Here is a 17,530-nt window from a genome sequence, read left to right as displayed (position 1 = left end):
TGGGCCTTCCGTCATCAGGCGTCATTGACGCAGGTTTGCAAGGCGGCCACCCGGTCGTCAGTGCCCACTTTCACAAAGTTCTATAAAGTGGATGTGTTGGCATCTAAGGATGCTTCCTTTGGCCGCAAAGTTTTGCAGACTGCTGTTAAGAGGACTTGGTCCTCTTTGAGGGTGTATTATTCTTTTCAGATGGGCTCCAGTTGTTTTGGTTGAGCTCCTGTTTACCTGGTTGGCTATAGTTTGGCCTTGAGAATTTCTTTTTCGCTGTTCCCATCCATCATGTTTAACACTGCTTTGCTTTGGGACGTCCCAATGGTTAAGAAGATCAGGAGCTGTGTCCATCAATGAACAAAATAGAAAATTAGATTTTTGACTTACCGAAAAATCAATTTCTCTAATGTTAATTGACGGACACAGCACCCAGCCCTCTGTGGAGTTGTAATTTTTCTGACACTGCTTGTAACAAAACTGAGTACCTATAGCAGTGAGAGGGAGTATACCCTCTTGGACTGCCCATAGGTGTAGCCGGACTTTTTTTCTGCCTAGTGTCTTACTCCTGTAGGGGGCAGTATATCCCAATGGTTAATAAGATCAGGAGCTGTGTCAGTCAATGAACATCAGAGAAATGGAGTTTACAGTAAGTCAAAAATCCCATTTTTTTGGGAGGGGGGGGGGGGGTTATTTTAAAAAAAAAAAAACCTTATTCGTTCAAATGGAGGGGGCACAGATATCTGGGGGTTCCCTTATTTGAAGGAGGGCTTACAGATTTTAAAAAGTTCCTGCTGCACCCCACAACCACTGGACCTCCCCCCACCATATTTTTCCTATCTCTCCTTTGCTATTTAATCCTAAAAACTTGATTTGACAGATTCAGCTTCCATTGACTTCAACAGAGTTTGGATTTGGCATCCAAACTTTTGATATGTTTAGTAGAACCTCCTCAAACCAGACTCAAATGTGTTTGACTTACCCAAGTGGCTTTCACCTCTTATGTGGAGCTAAATGTGTGTACAGTTAAGATCCAGTCATGTACAACATGTGGCACATTGTAAAAACTGGCCCTGGAGGTAGTCAAGGTAGTCCTATAATTCATCATAGTATTTTGATAACAAGAGTACCAGAGTGGCACAATCTGTCACCCCAAAGCTTACATAAACACCAACATTCTGCTAAACAATGTCTTTGTTTTAAATGAAGATACCACCCTATGGAGAACAGTAAACTGCAACAGCCTTTTCAGCTTGTCAGAATTACAGCCTCCCTTTCATGGACCAATGGCCAGCAGGTGTCTTTTTCACCTGATAGACATGAAACTGTTGCCCAATCGCACTGGGCAACTGCCCGTCAGGATTAGTCACCTCTATTTCCATTTTTTGTAACAAATATTTGTATGCTTAAAGCAGGACTCCAGGATCTACCTATTTTTGCAATTATTGATTCTCTCCTTAAGTTCTTTTGAACTGCTAACAGTGTAAACTATAGTACCTTACTTTTTGTTTCAGCCCCAGTGACGTTATATTTCCTTGTGAAAAAAGTGCTCGCTCCTGGCGACGGGAGGAGGACTCTCTCTCTCTCTCTCTCTCTCTCTCTCTCTCTCTCACTCTACATCATATCTGAGCAGGGGATGGGACATACATTTCCCACTATGCAAAATAAAATGCAGGAAATTAGTCATTGTGTTCATGAACTGGAGGACCGGTGGCCAGAGAGATTCAAGCTAGGATTCAAATAATGCACCTTAGATATCTCAAAGATTACACAATGGGGATAGAAACAAGCAGCACATTGCACTAAGATATGACAGCACCAATTATACAAGCTAAGTTCTGCCCAGAGTTCTGCTTTAAGTACTTGCATTTTCATTTACATACAGTAAAAATAAATACTAATTTGTTTTCTAACAGGCAAATATTTTCCTAAGAGCACTGGATCTTTCATACAATGGATTTGGTAATGATGGTGCCGCTGCTTTAGGAGAAGCCCTGAAGATTAACAATGTTTTAGAAGAGCTAAATATAAGGTAATCAGTAAGCATAAATATCTGTACGAAATTTGCCTATAGACTTTAGGTAACAGTCAGTACTACATACATTATCTCAAAACCAACCCCCCCCCCCCCAATATGTTTTATGGTCATTTTTCCCCCCAACCAGCACACAATAGTCACATAAGCACGCCTTTTGTGGACAATGGAATAAGAGATAATAGCTGCGTGTATACTGTCCTGGCAGTGAGGAAAGTAATAATACTTATTATGTTCCCAGAGAATGCTAGTTTAAATTAGTCATGTGTTGCCCCACAGATGTGACGTCATTGCCCAATACAGGCAAAAGAAGCCCAATAGGAAAACAATAGGCACCTTTAGTGCTCTTCTTTTCAATGCAGACTACCATGAAAATAAAAATACATGGAATGTAATTTACACATCAGATATTTTGAGCATAAGGTTATCTGGAAATTATCCTATATTCACACATGGTAAAATGTTTGGAGCTCGATCTAATTTTTTTTTTTTTTACGAATATTTTACGAAGTTCTGCATGACCTGTCTGTATTTTTTGGTTTGCAGCAACAACCGCATTTCCTTACAAGGAGCTGTACGTTTTGCATTGTGTCTTAAAGAAAACAAAACTTTGAAAGTACTAAAGGTAAGAAAAGTCTGTACATCGTACATTGTGTCAAACCACATATTTATTTCTAACACCAAAGACATATTTAACTTTCTGCTACTAAAAGTACTTTATTTCTCACACAAATGCATAAAGACACATTTTGATGTAGACCTTAAGATTTCGATTAAGTTAAATATAACCAGAGTTGTATAAAGTACTCGAAACCCATACTTGAGTAAAAGTACAAGTGCTCGATCAAAAAGTGACTTGAGTAGAAGTGGAAGTGCTCAATCAAAAAGTGACTTGAGTAGAAGTACTAAAGTATTCAACATTTTTTGTACTTAAGTATTGCAAGTAGTTTTTTTTTTAAATTTTGCTACTCAAGTACTGAAAGTAAAAGTACCAGTAGTTTTGAAAAAAAAAAATTGCTACTCAAGTACTGAAAGTAAAAGTACAAGTACTGTGTTATGTAGTTATTAAAGAAAGAAGTCAAAAGTTTGAACATCATATTGTTTTTTATTATTTCAAATGCAGCTTTTATTTATGCATACAGTAGCATTTATTTTCCTATGCGCTGATAATACACATGTTTTGAGCTTCATGAAACCTGCCATCTACTGTTCTGGCAGTGGTAATTTTTATAATAGTAACGAGTAACTATGCAGCACAAAAAAAAAATATTGGAGTAGAAGTATTGAAATCATCGAAAAAATGTTGTGAAGTAAAAGTGGAAGTAGGAGAAAAAAATTTTACTCTAGGAAAGTACAGATACCGCCTTTCGGTACTTAAGTACAGTAGTGAAGTAGTTCTACTTAGTTACTATACATCTCTGAATATAACTACAATTTTTTATTCCTCCCTTGTATTCATACATAATTTCTTCTGTACCTTTTTAGGAGGAAGCATCACATTTTTTAAAAATTTACAGAATGTAGTTTACTCATCAGAAGCCTTTGGTAGTGATTGGACAGTTGAAACAAAAAAATAATCTATAGGTCTATTTAAAATGATTTGCAAGTGTAAATAGATACATTTTGTGTTATCTTAAAATGATACTACAATTTTTGTTATAAACGGTGTTTGCAGATGGCCAGGAATCCAATGCAAAGTGAAGGTTGCTTTGCCATTCTAAAGTCTATCCAAGCAAATTCAGAGTCGGCTGTAGAGTCATTGGATTTCTCTGTAAGTATGTCGATCTGATTTCTCATTAAGTATGCCTATCTGATTAATATAACATGCTGGAATCCATTGTGAACAACGCTGTGGATGTTGTGATTTTTCCAAGGTGCCCTAACATCACAGATTTGAACTATACACCAACCAATTATTACAGACAGCATTAAATCCAGATCATGAAAAGTGAAAATCTGGTAATATTTGGCCAACATACTGAAGAACTGTGAAAAAAATAGTCCTGGTGGGGGCTATCTACAGCGCTTGCTAAATGTGCAAATTGTGCAAAATTGTGTATAAAAATGTATATATTCTTAATATTCCTAAGACTAAAATTAAATCATTTAAATTTCATCTTGTGCAAATATTGTGCAAACAATAATCATAATACTTCCAAAATTAGAAACTTAAAAATATATATGTAGTTAATAAGAGTTCATCTTCGTGATATAATTATATCAAGTATATACAGTGGGTACGGAAAGTATTCAGACCCCCTTAAATTTTTCACTCTTTGTTATATTGCAGCCATTTGCTAAAATCATTTAAGTTCATTCTTCTTCCTCATGAATGTACACATAGCACCCCATACGGACAGAAAAACACAGAATTGTTGACATTGTTGCAGATTTATTAAAAAAGAAAAACTGAAATATCACATGGTCCTAAGTATTCAGACCCTTTGCTGTGACACTCATATATTTAACTCCGGTGCTTTCCATTTCTTCTGATCATCCTTGAGATGGTTCTACACCTTCATTTGAGTCCAGCTGTGTTTGATTATACTGATTGGACTTGATTAGGAAAGCCACACACCTGTCTATATAAGACCTTCCAGATCACAATGCATGTCAGAGCAAATGAGAATCATGAGGTCAAAGGAACTGCCTGAAGAGCTCAGAGACAGAATTGTGGCAAGGCACAGATCTGGCCAAGGTTACAAAAAGATTTCTGCTGCACTTGAGGTTCCTAAGAGCACAGTGGCCTCCATAATCCTCAAATGGAAGACGTTTGGGACGACCAGAACCCTTCCTAGAACTGGCCGTCCGGCCAAACTGAGCTATCGGGGGAGAAGAGCCTTGGTGAGAGAGGTAAAGAAGAACCCAAAGATCACTGTGGCTGAGCTCCAGAGATGCAGTCAGGAGATGGGAGAAAGTTGTAGAAAGTCAACCATCACTGCAGCCCTCCACCAGTTGGGGCTTTATGGCAGAGTGGCCAGACGGAAGCCTCTCCTCGGTGTAAGACACATGAAAGCCCACATGGAGTTTGCTAAAAAACACCTGAAGGACTCCAAGATGGTGAGAAATAAGATTCTCTGGTCTGATGAGACCAAAATAGAACTTTTTGGCCTTAATTCTAAGCGGTATGTGTGGAGAAAACCAGGCACTGCTCATCACCTGTCCAATACAGTCCCAACAGTGAAGCATGGTGGTGGCAGCATCATGCTGTGGGGGTGTTTTTAAGCTGCAGGGACAGGACGACTGGTTGCAATCGAGGGAAAGATGAATGCGACCAAGTACAGGGATATCCTGGACAAAAACCTTCTCCAGAGTGCTCTGGACCTCAGACTGGGCCAAAGGTTTACCTTCCAACAAGACAATGACCCTAAGCACACAGCTAAAATAACGAAGGAGTGGCTTCACAACAACTCCGTGACTGTTCTTGAATGGCCCAGCCAGAGCTCTGACTTAAACCCAATTGAGCATCTCTGGAGAGACCTAAAAATGGCTGTCCACCAACGTTTACCATCCAACCTGACAGAACTGGAGAGGATCTGCAAGGAGGAATGGCAGAGGATCCCCAAATCCAGGTGTGAAAGACTTGTTGCATCTTTCCCAAAAAGACTCCTGGCTGTATTAGATCAAAAGGGGGCTTCTACTACTGAGTATAGGGTCTGAATACTTAGGACCATGTGATATTTCAGTTTTTCTTTTTTAATAAATCTGCAACAATGTCAACAATTCTGTGTTTTTCTGTCAGTATGGGGTGCTATGTGTACATTCATGAGGAAGAAGAATGAACTTAAATGATTTTAGCAAATGGCTGCAATATAACAAAGAGTGAAAAATTTAAGGGGGTCTGAATACTTTCCGTACCCACTGTAAAGGCAATAAAGTCCAAAATTCTGTTGTTTCCTATTTTTTCAAGGATAGTGAAAAAGTGCTCAACAATAAAATTCCAATGGTGATATATAAAGTGCAGGTGCTAAATTCGGAAACCTGTAAAATGATCTTTACTGATCTTTGCCGAACGGTGCTTATTTGATTTTTGGAAACTTTGTCCTATCCTTATGGAATAAACCCCTTTTAAAAATATTCTTACACTATCTGGAGCCTTTTTATCTTCCCTTTTTATAACAACACCATACGCTGTCCTATGGAGTGGTGAGGAGGAAATCACCAACAGCACAACAGCCAGGAGACATTTAAAGGGGACCTACCGACAGGCTTGGTTGGTCTCAGTATCATAGGGTATATGAGACCCACGACATTCTGTAAGTCATCCATCTTCTAAATTACACTCGGAAGAAGGAATTCAGCACCTGCACTTTATATATCAATTTGCACAATTTGCACATTTTAGCAAGCGCTGTAGATAGCCCCCACCAGGACTATTTTTTTCATATCCACTTTTATACTACTGCTGCTGCTAATTAATTATAGTTTATCACAGTATTTATATATTTATAATTTTAAAACTAAGCACAACTCCTAGGCGCGGAGAGTACCTCCTTTTTTAGGTGTTACTTTTTACATATTGAAGAACTGCTTTACTGCATTCTCTTTTTCACCACAACTCAATCAATTCACCAGTAGTAAAATATTTCCCACTTTACTGGAATTACAGACTTCATAATCATGGGCATAGAAGGTCTTGGAAGACCAAGTTTTATACCATCTTATGCCATTTCCAAAAACTTGTTCTTAACCAGCACAGGTATGCCCCTATTTTTCCAATTAGATCACCTTGCACGTTCAAGTCCTCATTGTGGGGAGATCACACTGAGAGCACCAGTTTTGACAGAGAAAGAGTACCTGTTATAACCGGTAGCACATTAAAGAAATCCAAATAAGAACAGATGAATTTGGCTCATGAATAGAGGAGGCTGCATTCAGTTAGAGCTCCTATGTAAACTAGTCCTGCTGAGGTAGCATTTGTGAAGGACAGTCTGCAGGTGTGTGTCCAGACTTGTCTGTGCCTGAATGGACTGATGTCTGATCTGAGCAACAGTGAGAGACTGAAAGAGAGTTTTATTGGCCAAATTGTATCTGATTTTTTCAGAACTGGCCAAAACTCGACTCATGGGTGGCCCTCTTGTCTCTACCGGGCTTGATAGGCTTCATTCTGAAAATCAAAGGAGCAAGGCATAAAATCCCAAGCTGAACAGTGACTGCAGCCAACCAAATGCAGTCACTGTTTGGATATTCTGGCAGCCGTTGGAGCAGCCGCTGTCAGAATACAATAGCCGGGGGGGGGGGGTATTACTCCATCCATGTTGTTTTGAGCAGATGGAGCAGTCTATTGATTTCTTCCACCCAGCCCTCAGTGCTGAACAAAAGAAACCTTAATGAATTTGGCTAGTCAAACAGACTGGGAGACTGACCAAGAGACTGCAGAAACCAGCCCAGCATGGCGGCAGGGACTGAAGAAGTTTTGTCTAGCTGAGACAGCAGAATGAGCTGTGCAACAAATGGTGAGTTTAATGGAAATTCTTTGCTGCTGTGTCATGTGTATTCCCAAAGACTTTTAGCCTTTTATAAACAAGAAAGGAAATAATGAGGAAAATAACTGTTAATCAACCTGGTGTCGAGGAAGGAAAAGCATGGACAAATTATTATCAAATAGAGAATAGAGACATACAAACAATCTACTCCATCTTTGCAATAAAAGAAGTAAAAGTCTGTACATTTATGTAATAGAAGTCCAAAATTATCTGTAGGCTGTGGGGTATATGGAAGCCCATTTTGGGATTTTTTTAATCCTTTTTTTCATATGTATATTTATAAAATACTACCAGTGTTTGTAAATGTTTTGCACTGTAATGTTTTTCTGTTTTTAAAAATGAAATAAAATTAATTCACAGCCGGTTTCCTACTGCGCAGGCGCGAAGCACGCTGCGCATTCTCATTGACTCGGCAGCGGGGAAAAGAGAAAAGGGACGGAACTTCTGAGTGATGGCTCCGCGTTGCTGTCTCCCGGAAGTGGGGAAGGGTACCCCTGAAAGGTGCCAAATGTGGCATCGGAGGGGAGGAGGAAGCAGATGAGCGGAAGTTACACTTTTGGGTGGAAATCCGCTTTAAAACATGAAAGAAGTAAAATTCATTATTGGTAGTATTTATTAGAGCAGAGTTCCGGGCAGAATTTTTTTTTTTTACCTAAAAATACCCAATGGACAGTCAGGGCTAGTGCATTTAAGCAACAATAGCCTCTGAACTGTCCCCTGTTTCACTTACCTGTAAGAAGAAATACTTACCTTGAAAATGTCTTGTCCAGCGCTGCCATCTCAGGTGTGGGCAGCTGAAGCTGGAGTGTCCCTCTTCATGTCCTCTTCGGTGACGTCGGAGTCCGAGAATGTCCTGCTCGTCACTTCCGGGGCAGGCGCGTCATCCCTGAACAGCTTCTGGGCATGCCCAGAAGCTGTTCAGCAGGGAAAGACGCGCCTGCACCAGAAGTGACAAGTGATTGTCTCCTGGGATCGATGACGCTCATCTCCCAGGAGTCAATGCAAGGAGGAAGTGACGTCGTGCGCCGTGTCCGCAGAGGGAGGAAGAGGAAGGAAGGTAAGTATATTTTCATTAAAAACAAGGTAAGTGAAACAAAAAAAAAATGTTAATTATCCAATTCCTTTTCAGGTTTTTTAAAGCAAGCGGACAGTGCAAAGAAAATTTTTAGGGTGGAACTCCGCTTTAAGCATTAGGTAGCTTGTTTTAAATATAAAAAAAAAAAAATGTTTTTATTATGTCAGGGTTGTTAAATTAAATCATGCTGTGTGTACTGTAGGTACTGATGTATTTTAATTTTATTTTTGTGTTATAGAATATTGTAGTAAATAAACAATTTGATGATCTGCATGCTGTTGTGAAAACAACTATGCCAAATTTGACAGTCATACTTGGAGGAAATTCTGACATGTTCAAAAGAACCTTCCCAAAGGTGAGCATTTATAAATGAGGCAATCATCTGCAAGTTTTTGGTATTATTTTAAACAGATATCATTTTATTTTCTTTATTAAGATCTAAAACATTCACATGATCCCCTGTTTTTACCCCTGTTTTACCTCACCTTACCTTACCTTAGTCATTGTAGCAGCCTGATGAGCTCCCTTATACTGTATATAGTATATAGAACAGTGTGCTGATATTGCACAACAAAAGTGTACCTCTTGTTTAACCTCTCAAAATTCCATTCTCCTGTGTGTAAAGGCTAGGTAACAAAATAACACAATAGTCGGCACTGCAGATTTTTTTATCCATGCTGTTTATTGTCAATGGACCATGTCGTGTGTATGGCCAGCTTTACACTAGCCTGATCATAAACTTAGCTTACATCCAAGAATAGTATGACTTTAAATAGTTTGTTTGTCCCAAGTTAGCCTGAATGAATTATTAATCGATTATGCTGCTGTCAGCGCTGTATAAAACTGTCAGTATTTATATGTGTGTATTTCTGCTGTATACAGTGCTGTTTTTAGGAATAAGTACAAGGCTTCCTCTAATTGGCTGAGGTGGAGAGGCGGCGGCTTACATCCCAATCTGCTTCCCAGCCATTTAGAGGAAGCCTTGTATTCATTCATAAAAATACAAAGTTTTCAGTGCAAAGCTGAGCAGATTTTGTTACAGGGGCAGATGAAAGTCCCCGTACCACTGCCACAACACCGCACTGTATACTGTATGTTGCTGATTCTACATACAGTTTATACAGCTTTGACAGCTGCTGCATTGATTAACAAAGGAAATAGTTTGTTTGCGCCAGCTTGGTTCAAACAAGCTATTTAAAGTCATCTTATTCCTGGAGCTAGGCTATAAAGTGGACCTAAACTCTAAACTGTCTTTTTTACCAAACTTAGACATTTTCGGTCCATAAAAACATGGATGAGTGAGTTTGGGGTGGAGGAACTTGACTGGCCTGTACAGAGTCGATAGAACACCTTTGGGATAAATTAGAGTGAAGACTGCGAGCCAGGCCTTTTCTCCAACATCAGTGCCTGACCTCACAAATGCGCTTATGTAAGAATGGTCAAACATACCCATAGACACACTCCTAAACCTTGTGGATAGCCTTCCTAGAAGAGTTGAAGATGTTATAGTTGCAAAGGGTGGGCCAACTCAATATTGAGCCCTACGGACTAAGACTAGGATGCCATTAAAATTAATTTCTCTGTCGCTCATTGACAGACGTAGTCCTCGTTGATTAATAACAACTCGGGTTATACTGCCCTCTACAGGAGTAGGACTAGACAGGAAAGAAAACGTTCTGGCCACACCCTAGGTGCAGTCCCAGAGGGTATATCCTCTCACTTCCTGCTACAGCAAATCAGTTTTTTTCTGTCTAGTTAGGAGTAAGGACCTAGATGCCTTGCTAGGATCTTCGGTCCTGGCAGGATTTTTTTCTTAGAAAGATTTTTTTAGACAGCTTTTTTCTCCAGTGTTCCTGTGAGATCTTCAAGCAAGAAAGCTGGAACTGGGCGACGGGCTGGATGTTGAGATCCAGTGGTCACCCCAGTTCAGCCTACGAGCACGTGCAGGCCATAGCTCCGCGCTGGGTCGGCCGTGACATAGTCCCACTGGACGGGGACTGGCCCTGCGAGTTAAACGTCTCGCTTAAACGCCAATGACCATGAGTCACGGCGTCCGTATTGGTCGACAGCCCTCCCACCCTGGTGGGGAGGGCGGTACTTTCAGGAGTTGGCGCCCGCCTAGTTCCGGTATGGTGAGTAGTATGTTCCCCCTTTTCCCCCTGACGGGTTGGTGGTGAACGCGGGCCCCTCTATGAAATGGTAAGGATGGGTCTCCCCTCTATCCTATAACATGTCACAGATCCCCCTATTTGAGTGTGATTTTTGTGAACAAGAAACCAGGAGACTTGGTTTGGGAGCTGACAATCTAATGTCATTTCAAAACTGTAAAGATGACTGAAGTCAGTGGCAGTACTAGAATATTACTGTGGTAGCATAAGGTATCCTACCTGTCAGAGGTGTTCACAGGGCGATGTCTATGCATGTATAACTGCAGTCCAGATCGCATTCCTCCAGCAAGGGCAGGCTGCCTTCCGACGGCCCACGGACCGCATGCGGCCCGCCAGGGTCCGGTACCGCCGGCCAGGCTGATCACCATCCAGGGTGAAGTTTGGGGGGCCGATGCACTCCCGCAGGCCGCTAGGCCGAATACAGCATCCCGCAGGCTATCCTAACAGGCCGCCGCCATTGTCTTGCAGAGCACACGAGGCTGCCATATTGGCGTAGCCTCGTGTCTCCAGCATGGGGGCGGCCATGTTTGAGGTGACCAAACACCTCGTGGAGCCAGGGGGAGGCACCGGAAGGCGTGTTAAGGGGCGGAGCCGCCTCCTTTACCCAGGAAAAAGGGCCAAAGACTTCCTGTCTGTAACAGGACAGCACTGAGCAAGCTGATGAAAACTTCTGTGCATCAGGGATGAGCCTTGGGGTCTCTCTCTCTCTCTCTCTCTCTCTGTGGGGTCCAAAAAGGCAGGTAACACTGAGGGGCGCTGTTGCGACTGGGGGATACAAAAAAAAAAAAAAAAGTTTTTTACTTTGTCATTTTTTGTCGCTGGCAAATGTCTTGTATAATCATTGACCCTGTCGCATAGGTATCCCCACCTGATCCCCTCAAGGTGGCCGCAGGACCCTCCAGTACCCCACTTGTTTTTAATGCATTATCGGCAGTTTTGGAGTCTTTGGTATCCCGGGTGGAGGTGGCCTGTCAGGGACGGGGGTCAAGAAGCGACCCCGGCCTACCCCTATTTTTTATCTGATACTTCAGATACGGATTCGGAGCTGGTCAATGCAGCTGCAGGTCCCTCTTATGGGGCTGTTGTCTCAGGTAATGTCTCCTCAGCAGTGAGGAGAACGTTTCTGCCTCCGCCATAGCACAAGAGTGGTGGATGCACTAGTTGTGTCCGTCCGGGAAACCTTTAGTCTTGAGGTTACACCGGCAGAGGTAGCTGAGACTGAAATTCCTTTTTGGTACTTGTTAGCCTACCAAAAGGGCGAAGGATTTTCCTTTACCCAAATGGGGTCGTTTTAAAACGAACCCCTGTTATTTCCTAACGCATGGCTAGGCGCTATCCGTTTGAGGAATCCCTCTTTAAAGGATAGACGGTACCACCTGCTGTCTTGCCACAGACTGTTAGGATAAAGAGGACCTCGTAACCAACGAGGACCTTCCCTTTCTGCTCATAAAGAGTTTGTTCGTTCCGCGAGGGCGGGCGATAAGGCGAAACCCTCCAAAACCCCTTCAGAGGGTTTTTCAAAGGGCGCTGGTCGGCTAAACAAAAAGTCCGGCTCAGCCAAGCCTGAAGTATACAGCCTGATGCGCCCCTACCCATCTCTGTGGTGGGGGGATGTCTTCACCGGTTTCCGGATCCATAGCTTGCCAAAACCCCGGACTAAGGGGTTCGCGAGGTCATACGGTCAGGATACAGGATCGAGTTTCGATCACTTCCACCGGTACGATTCTTCCCTTCTAACATTGAACGGTTTCAGGGGTTCTATTCGAACCTGTTCACAATGCCCAGGAAAGAGGGCAAGGTGCGTCCAATTCTGGACTTGGAATGTTGGATACATCCTGGGCAAGAAAGTTTCTCCTTGCGGAAAAACTCCAGAAGGTTCAGTCAACAATTCGGATGTTGCTGTCCGTCAATTGGCTGGGACGGATGGTGGCCTTCTTAGAGGCAGTACCGTATACCCAGTCTCATACCCGAATTCTCCTGAAGGAGATTCTCTTCTTATGGAATCAGAATTCCGATTTCCTGGACAATCGGATCCGGTTGAGCGAGCGGACCAGGGAGCCTCCGATGCTCAACCAGGGGAAGTCATTCCTTCCGATAGCATCCAGGTTACCAATAGGGTATCGGAACTGAGAGCGATCAGATTTTGTCTGATTTACTGGACCGAGCAGCTCTAGAGCAGCCCGATTCGGATCCAATCGCACAATGCCACGGTCGTGACTTATGTCAAGAAAGGGGCACTTAGAGTGTCCTGGTGGCCATCGAAACGACTAGCATCTTTCGTTGGACGGAACGGTTTGTTCCGGATCTCCCCGCAGTGTTCACTCCGGGGGTGGGAAATCGGCAGGCAGATATTTCAGCCGTCAGATTCTGGATCAAGGGGTATGGCCTCTTCATCCAGAGGTTTTTCACTAGCTGTCCCTTCATTGGGGCACCCCGGATGTGGATCTGTTGGCACCTTGGCTCAACAGGAAGGTGCGGAGGTTTGTAGCTCGCACCCGCGATCCTCTAGCGGACGCAGCAGAAACGCTGATCGCCCCGTGGGGGCAGTATCAGCTACGGCATGCCTTCCATCCTCTCAAGTTACTGCGGGAACTTCTTCGCAGGATAGAGGTGGAGGGAATTCCAGTTATTCTGGAAATTCCGGACTGACCTCGTCGAGCCTGGTACGCCGACTTGGTGAGGCTAGTCGCGGACGCTTCTTGGAGACTTCCTCTCAGGGAGGATTTGCGGTCTCAGGGACCGATCTTCCATCTTGCTTTACAATCGCTGGCTTAATGGCCTGGCCATTGAGACCCAGGTACTGAAGGACAAGGGAGTGTCAGCTTCAGTTATTCCTACCTCTAGTTAAAGCAAGGAAAGCGACTTCCAGCACATGGAAGTCTTATATTGCGTGATGTGAATCTTTTGGATTTCCCCCACATACCTATTCGGTGACCCGAATCTTGGTCTGTCTGCAACAAGGGGTTGAGCAGAAACTGTCCTTGAGCACTATCAAGGGTCAGGTTTCAGCGTTAGCAATCTTCTTTCAGAAACCTTTGGCTAATCATTCCTTGGTGCGGAATTTCATCCAGGGGGTGCGACATCTGGCTCCGCCAGTGCGCGCACCCTTACCGCCTGGGATCTTAATTTAGTGTGGTCGGTTCTTCAGAAACTTCTCTTTGAAGATATTAGGGAGATTCCCTTGCTTACATTTTCCCAGAAGGTGGCCTTCTTGGTGGCCATTACTTCTGCACGCAGGGTGTCAGAACTGGCCGCATTATCTTGACTTTCCCCATATCTGGTGGTTCATAGGGATAAGGTGGTTCTCCTTCCAAATCCATCCTTCCTTCCTAAGTGGTTTTCAGAGTTTTCATCTGAATAAAAATATTGTGTTACCTTCCCCGTGTCCTAAGACTAGCCATCCTTGGGAGTTTGCATTACACTCCTTGGATGGGGTTCAGAAGGATACACTTGACTACTACGAACTTGTTTTCGTAAGACGGACTCACTTCTTCTGATCACGGATAGCCCTTGAAGGGGGTTGCCTGTGTCTGCCGCGACCATATCTAGATGGACCAGTCAGACGGTGGTACAGACTTATTCTATTAAGGGTCGGAATCCTCCATTCCCTGTTAAGGCGCACTCTACTCGGGCGCCTAGTGTCTCCTGGGTCTTCCGCCATCAGGCCTCAGCGATCCAGGTTTTCAAGGCGATGACTTGATCGTCGGTTCATACCTTTACAACATTTTATAAAGTTGATGTGATGGCATCGTCAGATGCCTCTTTTGGCCACAAGGTTCTGCAGGCCGCAATCTGAGGAGACTGTTGGTCTACCTCAAGGGTTTGTTGGGTGTTTCACTTAGGTCTCATCTTTTTGCTCGATGAGTCCTTGATGCTTCTGGTTGGCTCCGGTTGGGCCTTCTGGATTTTGATTTCTGTTATCCCACCCCTCATTTGTGGTACTGCTTTGGGACGTCCCGAGTTGTTATTAATCAACGAGGACTACGTCTGTCAATGAGCGACAGAGAAAAATGGATTTTTGTAAAATCTTACCGTAAAATCCTTTTCTCTTAAGCTCATTGACAGACGTAGTACCCGCCCCTCTGTTTTTGAGTTGGGTTGGGTTAAATTCTCTAAACACTGCTTTGTGACATAACTGATTTGCTGTAGCAGGAAGTGAGAGGATATACCCTCTGGGACTGCCCCTAGGGTGTGGCCAGAACGTTTTCTTTCCTGTCTAGTCCTACTCCTGTAGAGGGCAGTATAACCCGAGTTGTTATTAATCAACGAGGACTACGTCTGTCAATGAGCTTAAGAGAAAAGGATTTTACGGTAAGATTTTACAAAAATCCATTTTTTCTTGTAAAGGCAGGCGTCTCAATACTCTTGGTAATATAGTATGTATGTATGTATGTATGTATGTATGTATGTATGTATGTATGTATGTATATATATATATATATATATATATATATATATATATATATATATATATATATATATACACATACACACACACACACACACACACACACACACAGACAAACACACTCATAAAAAAAAATATAAAAATATTTTAAAATATATTAAAACGTGAACGGTGTCAGTGGGGCAGTGGATAGAATCCATAGTGCTGAGATTGGTACCTGTAGGGCAGTGAACAGTGTCTGTAGTTTTTTTTTTTATTATTTTGTTTTTTTTTTACACTTTGCATTTGTTTTATTATTATTAACAATTTTTTTTAGAAGCTCTGTTGGGGGGCTTTGGTTAAATATCAGTGGTCTAAACAGAACCCTTATGTCTCAGGTTTGAGACAGAGAAAGGAACTGAGCACAGAGATTCCCCAGTCCCTTTCTCTGCAGCCTCAGCCTCACAGGACAGTAAATGAATGTGCAGTGCTCTGTGCTGAGCAGCTTCCTGTTCATTCACAAACAAAGTTTACTATGATTCAGTTATGATTGAACACCCACTGTGCTCATTCAGAAAAAGAAGAGGCCAGTAAATGACATCCTGTGCCTGCAGCAACAGCTAGTGAAGGGAAGGTGGCAGCGCTGTTGGGGTGGGGGGGTTGGCAGGTGGAATCTGCACTGCACAGGGGTGATTAAGGGGTGCACCGGCAAATCCAGCACACCCCTGTGCACGCTATGATCGTGACCACCCTTAAGAGACCTCAAAGAGTAGCAGCTCATATCTGGAAACAGATTTTTCCAGTTGTAAAGTGAAAATTTCTCTAACTTATAAACAAAGTAGAAAGTTAGATAGGGTAGAGGAGTTCTTTTGGCCCAATAAATACCTTGACATATTTTTTGGATAATCCACTTCTGTAAGACCACTCCTAAAATGTACCTGTCTGTGGGTGTGCCCAACACAGGGGGGGGGACCCCAGAAGCTATTAAAGGTAAGTGTAACCTAGCAACCAGTGGCAGGCCTGAAATTGATGAGGTGCTAAAGAACCATAATGGCATAACTGTAAATGCCCAATGTGAAGTGAGGGTCTCTCCGTAACAAATAATCAAACTGAAGAATAAATTAAACCATTGGCCATTAATGCAAATATATCTATTACTAAGTAACTAGTAACATGCCAGGAGATCCTCAACGATTATTATATACCATGGTCAGGCTTATCGTTCCACTGATACCAGTATCGGTTTTGGTGCCGATACTAAGAATTTGCACAAGTACTGGTACTCGTGTAAAGGCTCTGATACTAAAACTGATACCTTCAAGTCTGCACACTGTTAAACCCGGTTTACATATATGCAAAGTGGATGCGTTTTGAACCACATCCGATTCGCATGACATTGTGAACCTGCAGCCTTTTCATTAGAGACGGTTTACATATGTGTGGGCTGGCCACATGTTTTTAAAAAGAGTCTGGTGCAATTTTGAATACGGTTCAGGTGTGGTTTCCGTTGTCATACACTTTGACAATTTTGCCCCACAAATTGCATCTGAAACACTAAAAAAAGTCGCACCGGAGGGGGCTAAAATCCTGACATCAAAACCGGACGGCACATACAGTATCTCACAAAAGTGAGTACACCCCTCACATTTGTGTAAATATTTTATTATATTCTTTCATGTGACAACACTGAAGAAATTACACTTTGCTACAATGTAAAGTAGTGAGTGTACAGCTTGTATAACAGTGCAAATTTGCTGTCAAATTCACACACAAAAAAGAGGAAAAACCGCTCAGGTGAGGAGTCGTCCCAACGATCAAAAAGAGTGCTGGTAAGGTCCGCAATCCTGGCAGCTGTACTTGAATAGAGAAAGGCAACCGCACTCCAGTTTGAAAGTTTGAAGAAATAAAATCCATTTATTGAAAATCCAAACGATAAAAACGATCCATAGTGACAATCAGAGACAGGGGATGAAGACACAGTTGACGCGTTTCACGAAATTACATTCGCTTAGTCATTCGCTTATGACTAAGCGAATGTAATTTCGTGAAACGCGTCAACTGTGTCTTCATCCCCTGTCTCTGATTGTCACTATGGATCGTTTTTATCGTTTGGATTTTCAATAAATGGATTTTATTTCTTCAAACTTTCAAACTGGAGTGCGGTTGCCTTTCTCTATTGAAGTGCAAATTTGCTGTCCCCTCAAAATAACTCAACACACGGCCATTAATGTCTAAACCGCTGGAAACAAAAGTGAGTACATGTAGGATCCCTCGGGTTTCCTTTCTTCCGGGTTGCGTTCCACCGCTCGGTCAGGTGGAACGCATGTGGGCGTGGTGAAGCTTGACGGCGCCGTGACGTCATTCTCGGGCGCCGCTCACGGCGCCTATTTC

At 42.7% G+C, this 17,530-nt stretch overlaps 1 protein-coding gene across 1 annotated transcript in view; it reads left to right on the top strand.

Moving 5' to 3' along the window:
* Positions 1-17,530, top strand: part of LRRC74B (leucine rich repeat containing 74B) — a 77,460-nt gene that overhangs the window by 33,981 nt on the left and 25,949 nt on the right. Inside the window, exons 7-10 of the mRNA XM_082243223.1 lie at positions 1,905-2,020; positions 2,570-2,648; positions 3,699-3,794; positions 8,823-8,939. Of these exons, the coding sequence (XP_082099349.1) occupies positions 1,905-2,020; positions 2,570-2,648; positions 3,699-3,794; positions 8,823-8,939 (408 nt within the window). The remainder of the gene's footprint in view (positions 1-1,904; positions 2,021-2,569; positions 2,649-3,698; positions 3,795-8,822; positions 8,940-17,530) is intronic.

The sequence above is a fragment of the Pelophylax lessonae genome (assembly GCF_965119305.1).
Source record: "Pelophylax lessonae genome assembly, chromosome: 1".
Lineage (NCBI taxonomy): Eukaryota > Metazoa > Chordata > Amphibia > Anura > Ranidae > Pelophylax > Pelophylax lessonae.
This window is presented reverse-complemented; position numbering and strand designations above follow the sequence as displayed.